Consider the following 9,768-nt stretch of genomic DNA (forward strand, 5'->3'; position numbering starts at 1 on the left):
GGTGGGGGTGGGCACAAAGGCAACGTTGATTCGCAGGCACTGGCAGCCGGGCCCGGGGGCAGGGGCAGGGGCAGGGCCCCAGGTTCCCTCCCATTTCCGGGAGGCTTTCCTCTAGCAGAGGCGCAGTGAGTGGTACATGGAAGGGGCCTCCTCCCGAGGGCTCCTTGGGAGACTCGGATGGCTTCTGCTCTGGCCCCCAGGCTGTCTGCGACCTTGGGCACAAGCGGTCCTTCTCTGCTCGCTCCTTGAGGGAAGATATTGAGGAGTTTGGACGAGATGGTGGAGGGGGAGCACCTGCTGGTGCAAAGCCTGGGATCCTACCGGGGCCAGACTGAGTTGGGGTTAGTTTGAGCTGAGACCAGCCCCTCACCCCCAACCCCAACTCCCCTGTCCTGCCCACCCAGCCGCCCCCCCACCCCCAGCCTCCCTGGCTGGGGACTCCGGCTGATGCTTTTCAGGAGGCAAGGAGGTAAGCCTAGCTTTGCCTTGGTGCCTGGGCAGAGGAGGGGAACAGCAGTTTCGGAGCCCCATCCTCTCCCACCAGCTGCCCTTGGGGAGAGGAGAGAGTGGCCATTCTTGGAATCGACTGGGTCCAGCCTAAAGGGCTGGAGGCTCCACAGCTGGGCACTTTTCCACTGCTGAGAAACTGGGGGAGGAGGGTTGGCAGACGCCTCCTGCCAGTAATAGTGGGGCTGTGGCATCAGCCCCATGAAGGTGTCCCCGGGCGGGGCCTCCCCATCCCAGGAGGCTGGGGGGTAGGGAGGTTTCAGATATTACTGCTGACCTGCAGGGGAAACCAGGCAGAGAAGGGATTAGGTGGTGATTAAGCTAGGAACCGGGGGCTGGGGAGGGTCCTTGGTAAGGGGTGGCGGCACGCCAGAGTTCCTGGGGTTCTGGGAGCTGTCTGCGGGCTTGGATGGTTCCAGTCCCTGGCTGACCCCAGCAAGGGGCAGAGGTGGTGGGTCCTCATTGGTCCCTCTGTGGCTGCCCTGTAGGTCAGTGACTGGGAGCAGGAGGCTTGGGGACAGCACAGCACGTGGGGGCGTGCTCACGGCCAGGGTCAGAGTGGGCGTGGCCATCCTTGGGGTCACTGTCCAGCTCTTGTTTGGCGCTCGCTGCCCTTTCCCCCTTTGTGGCTTCTGCCTGGAACTGCTCCCTCCACCCGGATTGCTGCCTCTGGAGTCCTTCAAGCTCAAATGCCATTATTATATGAAGACATAGGAGACCACCCCCTTCCTGGCCCCAGTCAGAATCTAACTCTTCCCTCTGCCCCCCAGCACGTTGCTCAGCATCCCATCACTAAAGGGGGAGACCATGGTGGACAGAGTGCCTGCACTGGCCTGGGACAGACCGGGGGGTTTGCTTACCAGCTCTGCTGATTTCTAGCTGTTGACCTTGGGGCCGTCACTTAACCTCTCTGAGCTCTGATTCCTTCGTCTGTAAAATGGGAGCAGTCATACCTCTAGGGACTCTTGAGTGAAGAGTGAATCAGTGCCAAGTTCAATGCTGGGCACACCAGAAATGCTTGGTAAACAGATGCCCTTACGGTGGCACACCCCAGGTTGTCTACTGTGACAGTTATCTAGGGACATGTCTGCCCATCGGCCACAAAGGAGTGTGTAAGTGCCCGCAGCCAGGCCGGGGTGGTGTCATACTTCCTGCCCACCTCCTCTTGCTACCCAGCTCCCACCAGCACAACCCACACAGGGTCCCGAGCCGCCCAGGTGCTTAGCCTGTGTCTGCAGAGTTGCCCCGTACTTAGCAGGAGCCCAGCGAAAGCCTCTATGGAGAGCCCTGGGCAGAGGGTGGTCAGGGTGGGACCTGCCGCTCACCTAGCCGCCTCTCGCTGCAGTTTCGAGAGAATGTCCAGGATGTGCTGCCTGCCCTGCCGAATCCAGACGACTATTTTCTCCTGCGCTGGCTCCGAGGTGAGGGGAGAGGGGCTGCAGGAGGGAGGCTGGGCCAGACGCTTGCTCTGGGTCACAGAAATGGCACCCTCTGGGAACCCTGCCCCTGGCGCTCTCAGAATCTGGAGGATTCAACCTTTAGAACCAAAAGGGTTCTTGATTATTAGATAATTTCAACCCTCCTGTTGGATAGTGTTGGATATTATTGGATAGATAATGACACTGAGGCTCAGAGAGGTGAGGTCACTTGCCCCAGGTCGCACAGTGTTGAGCTGCAGGCAGAGGACCGGAGCCCAGGTCGGCTGGCTCCCAGCCCTGTGCCCTGTCCGTCCACTGGATGAACACACTCTGCCGATGGATGTGAGGAAGCAGGTTGAGGAAACCCCGAGAAAGGCCCCACGCTGGTGGGAAGTTGGAGGCAGAGCTAAGTTCGGAACCAGAGTCTTGGCCGTGGGAGAGGCTGGCCCCTGCCATGGGAACGGCAGGCTGCCTGCTGCCAGAGGTTCATGTATGTCGGAGGGGTAGAGAGCGTGGGGAAATACCATGGGTGGCATTCAGCCCGATCTAGGTTTACAAAACTCCCCTCAAGCCAGCGTCTGGTTCCAGAGCCCTGAGATCTCTCCCAGCTCTGCCTGGCCTGTACCTGGGTCAGGGGTGAACCTCTGTCCTCGGCTCCTGTGTGGGAGGGCAGGACGAGATCGGGTGTCCTGCCTGCTGCAGGGTGGGCCGTAACAGCGCTGTGCAGGTGCTGGTGAAATGTACACGTTTCTGCTAGTGTCGGGTCCGGCTCAACCTCACGCTGCAACTCCTGAAAGCTTTTCTTTCTTCTCCTCTTCTGTGATTCAAGTCAGGTGCCACTCTCTCTCTCTCAATTCTTGTGACATATTTTTCTTTTTCTTCCTTTGTAGAAACTTTATTGCCAGACATAGAAATAATAGAGAACATTTCTCTGTGTTATTTTAGCAGAGATTAAATCAGGACCCAGAATCGTGGTGGTTTAGTTGCTAAGTCGTGTCCGACTCTTGTGACCCCACGGACTGCAGCCCGCCAGGCTCCTTTGTCCATGGGATTCTCCGGGCAAGAATACTAGAGTGGGGATACAGAGTTGTAGCCCCCAGTATTAAAGTTTAAGTCCCGGCCGATTAGTTGTTTATAGACACAGACACGTGCGTCTCCTACAAGTCTTGGGACAGGCGGAGAGACATGATTTTCTGTTTTAGTCCAGGAACTGAATAGCTGGGGCACTCTGGAGACGCTGCTGGCAGGCCTCCCCGCCCCGGACAAGTGCCATCAGGAGAGCCCCCTGGGGCTCTGTGCACCTCAGAAAGTGCCACTTGCCATTTCCCCCACCCCGAAAAAAGCTGTGAACCCCTCCTACCTGCGCCCACTCAGAGAGGGTGGGGGGCAGCGAGGGGGGGTGGCGGTGGAGTCAGTCCAGAGTGGGAGGATATTCTGGCCCAGTCTTTACTGAAGGGCCAGCTGCGTGAGGATCAGACACACCTCCCAGCTACCTTGAGGCTGGGAGATAGTGGTTTCAGAGAGCCGTTGAGGTGAACAGCATCGCAGCTCTCTTTTATCTAAGAGAAGCCGGCAGCTGGTTTCCTGGGCACCCCAACCCCCCACCCTGGGATAGCTCCTGTCCCTCTCTTTGCAGGAAGAGGAGTGCAGTCATCCTCATCTGCCAGATGAGAAAACTGGGGCTCAGAGAGGGGAGGGCGCTTACCTGAGGGCACACAGCAAACGTGAAAGAGAATCAGGGCAGCAACCCCGGGCCCCTGGTCCTCAGACCAGCACCCTCTCGGGCAGCCACAGCTGTCCACCCGCCTCTCCGCCTGGCCAAGCTCCACCTCTTCAAACACAGGACGCATCTCCTCTGCACGTCATTCGTGCCCCACATTTTCCTGGGCAGGAGCTCAGGCCTGGTCAGACTCTACTGTAAATTTCAACTAGGGTTTTTTTGTCCCCTTATTTTTCTTTTCCTTTTTTGCTGTGCTGTGCAGCATGCAAGGGTCTTAGTTCCCTGACCAGGAATCGAACCCAAGCCCTTGGCAGTGAAAGCTCAGAGTCCTAATCACTGGACTGCCAGGGAATTCCGCCCTGCCCCCCCCCCCCCTTTTTAAAAGAAACCTTTTTTCTGTCTCCTTTTCATTCTAAAGAAAACATTTGCAAGGCACCTGCCAGCCAGATGTCTTTCTCTAGCCTTAGGTGTGAGAGGGCTTCCCTGACCCGGGCTCAGCTTTCTGCTGGCCCTCGGGCCCTCACACATCACTCTCTGACCACCCACCCTCCCCTCCCCAGTTCTGGGCACGCTGGTGAGGAGGAGGGTCAGATGGCAAGATAAAACCAGGAGGTGGAGGAAACCTGTGAGCCTGGCATGGCAGGGCTGAGCCTCCTTATTTCCTAGGACTAGGAAGGGATGAAATAAGAACCCAGGACTCCGGCTCCCAGGCCCATCTCTCTGGCCATGCCCTAAGCCGTGCCCTGAGCTGCCCCCTGACCAAGGAGCAGAAGCCCCGGGGAGGCCTCAGGCCCATACTGCCAGAGGCAGTGGCAGCTTGGGGAGGGCCCTTGAAGACCCTGAATATTGGGCCTGAGCCACTAAGGGTTAACTAGAGAGCTTCACTGAGATAAGGGGCTCACAATTCACCACCACTCCTGTTTCCCAGGAAGATGACTTCACAGTTGGGGGTTCCCTCCCTTGCCTGGAGGATCCCCACTTTCAGGTCTGACTGCATCCCCCCGTCATGACAGCGTGGTGCCTTGTGTCTTCCAAGTGTTTTTAGCTCATTGGGTGATTCAGCCAGAGATGCTGCAATATCTTGTCCAAGGTCAAACAGGAAGAAGGCGGAAGGGCTGAGATGCAAACCCAGATCATATTCCTCTGATAGCTGCCCACCCCCCACTGCCATGACGGCACCTGTAAGGGGACCATGAGAAGGAACTTCCCCAGAGCCAAGGCTGCTCGTTTCTGCAGGTGCAAGTCTGGCCCAAGTGACGGGCGTGGCTTTGGGCATATCTCTTGTTGCATCCTTTGGGTGTAGGAGAGTGGACTGTGTTTCAGGGCAGCAGAGTCAGGGAATGTGCCCGGCCGCTCCCAGAGAGCAGTGATTAAGGGGCCGGTGGCAGTCCAGAGGGCAGCCTGTCTGGCCCAGGTCCCGGGGCTGTCAGCAGATCTGAATGTCGATGTGACCCACAGAGGACATCGAGCTGGGAGGGGCAGTTCATAGGCCGCATGGCAAAATTGCCCACAATGTGGATCTCAGAAGCTCTTTAAGAAATGCAATGTGGCTGACCATAACAAGATGAAATCTGATAGGGAGAGATCCAGAAAACCGCCTCTCAGCCTGTGGGATAGAGGCTTCTCAGTAGCCCAGGTGAAAAGGATTTGGGGGTTTCAGTTGACGGGAAGCTGCACTTGAGTTAAGGACCTGGCCTCTTGCTGAGAAAGTTCTTAGGCTTAATTGGAGAAGGGTAGATAACACCTGTGCTCTGGCTCACACACATTAGGAGAGGCGCTGGGAAACTGGAAAACCTCCAAAGAGAAGTGGATGGACTTGACACCAAGCTATGCCGGATGGTTAAAGGATCCATGGATGGGCAGCATGTTGGCAGGCGGGGACTCAGGGTGGCAGCACAGAATTTTCTTGGAAGGGTTGTCACGTGGCTGAGGAAGCACCCCCTCCTCTCTGAGGGTCTCTGCAGAAGGGTCTCTGCTCAGAACAACAGTGAGGGGCAAGTGCATGTAGCTGCCTGGATTGTCTGGGAGCAGGTGGCCTTGGTGAGCCTTTGTGTTGAACCGTGAGCAGGACAGCGTGTCGAGGTTTGTGCATGAGATAGAGTTGACCCAGTTCAGTTCAGTTCAGTCGCTCAGTTGTGTCCAACTCTTTGTGACCCCATGGACTGCAGCACACCAAGCTTCCCTGTCCATCACCAACTCCCCGAGCTTGCTCAAGCTCATGTCCATTGAGTCAATGATGCCATCCAACCATCTCATCCTCTGTCATCTCCTTCTCCTCCTGCTCTCAGTCTTTCCCAGCATCAGGGTCTTTTCCAGTGAGTCAGTTCTTCTCATCAGATGGCCAAAGCATTGGAGTTTCAGCTTCAGCAGCAGTCCTTCCAATGAATATTCAGGACTGATCACCTTTAGGATGGACTGGTTGGATCTCCTTGCTGTCCAAGGGACTCTCAAGAGTCTTCTCCAACACCACAGTTCAAAGGCATCAGTTCTTCAGCGCTGAACCGTTGAGCCAGGGGAACTCTGATTCTGAAACTTTCTGGGAATCCTGGGAGGAGGAGGGTCCTCTGTCCCCCTGGGGTATGCGTGGGCCCTTTGATGAGTGGAGGCTCATCACCGCCACCCCCATCCTACTGGAATGTACTGCCAGTCCTGCCCCAGATTACAGGCAGCTGTGTTCATCTTTGAACCCAAGGTCAAGTTCTCAGCACTGAGTGTTAGACCCTGCAGGAGATTAGCTTTTTGGAAGGAGAAGGCTAAATGATAAGGGAGTCCAGGGTTCGCTTTTCCTGAGAGGAGATAAGATCCTTCACTTGATTGCATCCACTAGGAGAGAGCTCTTTTGACCCTGAACTTGCAGGGCTGCTCCCATCTGCCCTGAGCCTTGACCTGTTCTTCCTGCAAGCCCAGGGGTCGAGGTGCTCCCCAAACCCTCAGTGAGTGTCCTCACCCCACCTCCGCACGCAGGGTGATCTAAGAGCCCCCAGGACCCCAGCACAGGAGCAGGACAGTCTCTTAGTCCTCAGTGCCCAAGCTACTGGCCTAATTGTTGTCCGTGTTTCCCTGTTACAGCAAGAAACTTCAACCTGCAGAAATCCGAGGCCATGCTCCGGAAGGTGAGACCCTTGGTTGCTTCTCTTCCTGCCCATCGGAATCACACCGTGCCCGGACTTCTGTCCAGCCCTCCCACCCTGATCACAGCCTGTACTGCCTTATCCTGGGGGACAAAGTTCAGTCCCTTCCCGGGAAGCAGAGCTTTCATAGTTCTGGGCCAACCAGGAATTACAATCTGTGCTGCTGAGACCTTGGAAACAGGCACTGCCTTCTCTTCCTGCCAGTGGCTTTCTCGTGGCTTACCTGTGGTCCGTGCTGCCACCCGTTGCTAGATGCCTGTTAAGGGCAGCCCCCTCCCCTGCCCCACTTTATTAAAGTCCCGATTATGTGTTTGCAGCACGTGGAGTTCCGGAAGCAAAAGGACATTGACAACATCATGAGCTGGCAGCCTCCAGAGGTGAGGACAGATTATGCCGCCCCACCCCACGTGAGGAGGTCGGTTACAGCCATAGCCTGTATCCTGCATCCACAGGACTGGGACCCTCAGACGAAAGGTCTGACAAGGCCGAAAGTTGACCGATGGCTCAGCGTGTAAAGAATCCGCCTGCAATGCAGGTGACAAAGGAGACTCAGGTTCTGTCCCTGAGTGGGGAAGATCCCCTGGAGGAGGAAATGGCAACCCACTCCAGTATTCTTGCATGGAGAATGCCATGGACACAGGAACCCGGTGGGCTACAGTCCATAGGGTCACAAAGAGTCAGACACGCCCGAGGGACTGCTGTAGGACAGTACGGTACCCCATGTGAGGGCTGTCAGGGCCAGAGTCCTGGAACTGTGGGCCTGGGGCCTTCAGAGGAAAGGTCTGACGATGCCGAGTCACTGAATGAGTATCCTTGGCACCCAGGGGAGGATAAACCCAGAGGAAGGCCCTGGACATGGGGAAGGGGTGGCTGCCCTGGGTCTGCTGACCAGGCGCCCCTCTGTCTTGGCCCAGGTGGTGCAGCAGTACCTGTCAGGGGGCATGTGCGGTTACGACTTGGAAGGCTCCCCCATCTGGTACGACATCATTGGTCCCCTGGACGCCAAGGGTCTGCTCCTCTCGGCCAGCAAGCAGGACTTGTTCAAGACCAAGATGCGGGACTGTGAGCTGCTGCTGCAGGAATGTGTCCGCCAGACCGAGAAGGTGAGGGGGCCAGCATGGCCGAAGAGGGGTTTGCCCAGTGGAGTCGGTCACGCCGGAGCCTGGATGTCACACATGGCTTGAAGTGCAGCCTCAGGGCTCAGGCCCTGATGTGTGGATTTCATTGACCAGTGAAATTACAGAGTTTTAGGGACTGACCTGTGTTTCCAGATTTCATTTTTTTTTTTTCCAAGTAAGGACTGAGGAAACACTTACCAGCTATTATTGCCATAATTAAGCCCCAAACTATAGGGAGGGTGTCGTCTCAGAACAAGGGGTAGAACTTCAGGACTTGCCTGGCAGTCCAGTGGTTAAGACTCCCTGTTTCCACTTCAGGGGGTGGGGGTTCAATCCCTGGTTGGGGAAGTTCAGCATGGTGCAGTCAGGAAAAAAAAAAGAGACAGTCCTTTGATTTATTTTTCTTTCTTTGTCATTTTTTAATTTATGGAAGTATGATGATACATTTACAGGAGACTTAGAAAGTACAGAACAAAGTTAACTACAGTTTCACTGTATATTGCAATTACTGTTTTAAGTAGATAAATTAAGATTTTTAGTTAGAATTTCAATATCAGACTCTTCAGAAACTAATGGAAAAGTAGAAGGATATGGATGGATGGATGGTTTAGTCGCTAAGTCATGTCCGACTCTTGCGATCCCACGGACTGTAGCCTGCCATGCTCCTCTGCCCACGGGATTCTCCAGGCAAGAATACTGGAGTGGGTTGCCATTTCCTTCTCCAGTAGAAGGATACAGTAGACGAAAAAGCACTATGAACCAATTCAACATAATTAAGATTTGTACAGTTTTCACACAACAGCAGGATATGAATTCTATTCAAGTTCCCATAGACTATAAACCAGGAGACACTGGAACATACAAAGGGACATAAAACAAGGTGCAAAAATTTCATGGTATAAGGTATTGAAATCATACAGAGTCTGGTCTCTTAACACTGTGGAATCTGTGTTAGAAATCAATATCAAAAAAGATTTGAAAACAACCCACATATTTTCAAGTGCAGTGTGACATTCATCACGAGAGATCTTTGACTCAGCCGTTGAAAGAAGAGGCAATCCTTCAAACTGAGTGAAGTAAAAATATACTATGTTGTCATTGCTTTTCTCCTGCTGCCTGGGCATCAGTGGAGTCTTTGTCGGGACCACCCTATCCTTGGACGATTATTTGGGTGCCGCTGGTGTCAGTGAGCTCAGATTCTGTGCTTGTCTAACTCAATTCAGACAGAGAGAAGGACAGCTGACTCTCTTACAGGAAAAAGACTGAAGAGCAAGCTGGAGCCGCCACGGTCTTCTCTCTTTCCCTCCTCCTCAGTCGTCGTAAACATGCAGTCAAACGATGTGATAGGTTTGGGGACATTTCAGCAGTGTCTTCCATGGTCACTGAGCACCTAGTGTGTGCCGAGGCATCGAGAGGAGCGTTAGATGGGGATGCCCCTTTAGGGCTCCTGTTGGCCGGAGAGCATCCGTGCCTGCGAGCTATGTGGCCATGTGGAGTGCAGAGGAAAGGGAGCTGCAGAACCAGGTCAAGCTGCAGAATGGAAGGGGCTTCAGATGTCATCTCCGTCTACCCAGTCATTTCCTGGATGACAGCAGGGCGATCTAGACGGGAAGGGACCTTGTCTAGGCCACAGTTCCGGCCTGGGGGTAATTATCCTGATTTGGAAAACTCTAGGTCTGGCCCTGCCCAGATCTGGTTGCAGTGTGGGCACAAGGCACAATCAGTGTTTCCCCTGAACCGGGGTGGCCTTCGGTGTGTGTTTCTGGGGGCGGGGCCGTGTGATGTGACTTTCTGCTCTTGTCCCCCTGCAGATGGGGAAGAAGATAGAGGCCACCACCCTGATCTATGACTGCGAGGGCCTGGGTCTCAAGCAT

General features: G+C 54.9%; 2 protein-coding genes across 2 annotated transcripts in view; both read left to right on the forward strand.

Moving 5' to 3' along the window:
* LOC104980232 overlaps window positions 1-4,636 on the forward strand; it is a 10,621-nt gene extending 5,985 nt beyond the window's left edge. The window contains exons 4-7 of the mRNA XM_010828871.1: window positions 1,278-1,326; window positions 1,853-1,928; window positions 4,206-4,219; window positions 4,574-4,636. Coding sequence (XP_010827173.1) covers window positions 1,278-1,326; window positions 1,853-1,928; window positions 4,206-4,219; window positions 4,574-4,636 — 202 coding nt within the window. The remainder of the gene's footprint in view (window positions 1-1,277; window positions 1,327-1,852; window positions 1,929-4,205; window positions 4,220-4,573) is intronic.
* LOC104980140 (SEC14-like protein 2) overlaps window positions 1,853-9,768 on the forward strand; it is a 20,690-nt gene continuing 12,774 nt past the window's right edge. The window contains exons 1-5 of the mRNA XM_010828764.1: window positions 1,853-1,928; window positions 6,715-6,758; window positions 7,094-7,153; window positions 7,691-7,879; window positions 9,706-9,768. The exon at window positions 9,706-9,768 is cut by the window's right edge and continues 1 nt beyond it. Coding sequence (XP_010827066.1) covers window positions 6,747-6,758; window positions 7,094-7,153; window positions 7,691-7,879; window positions 9,706-9,768 — 324 coding nt within the window. The 5' untranslated portion in view covers window positions 1,853-1,928; window positions 6,715-6,746. The remainder of the gene's footprint in view (window positions 1,929-6,714; window positions 6,759-7,093; window positions 7,154-7,690; window positions 7,880-9,705) is intronic.

Source organism: Bison bison, unplaced genomic scaffold (assembly GCF_000754665.1).
Source record: "Bison bison bison isolate TAMUID 2011002044 unplaced genomic scaffold, Bison_UMD1.0 scf7180017864495, whole genome shotgun sequence".
Classification (NCBI taxonomy): Eukaryota; Metazoa; Chordata; class Mammalia; order Artiodactyla; family Bovidae; genus Bison; species Bison bison.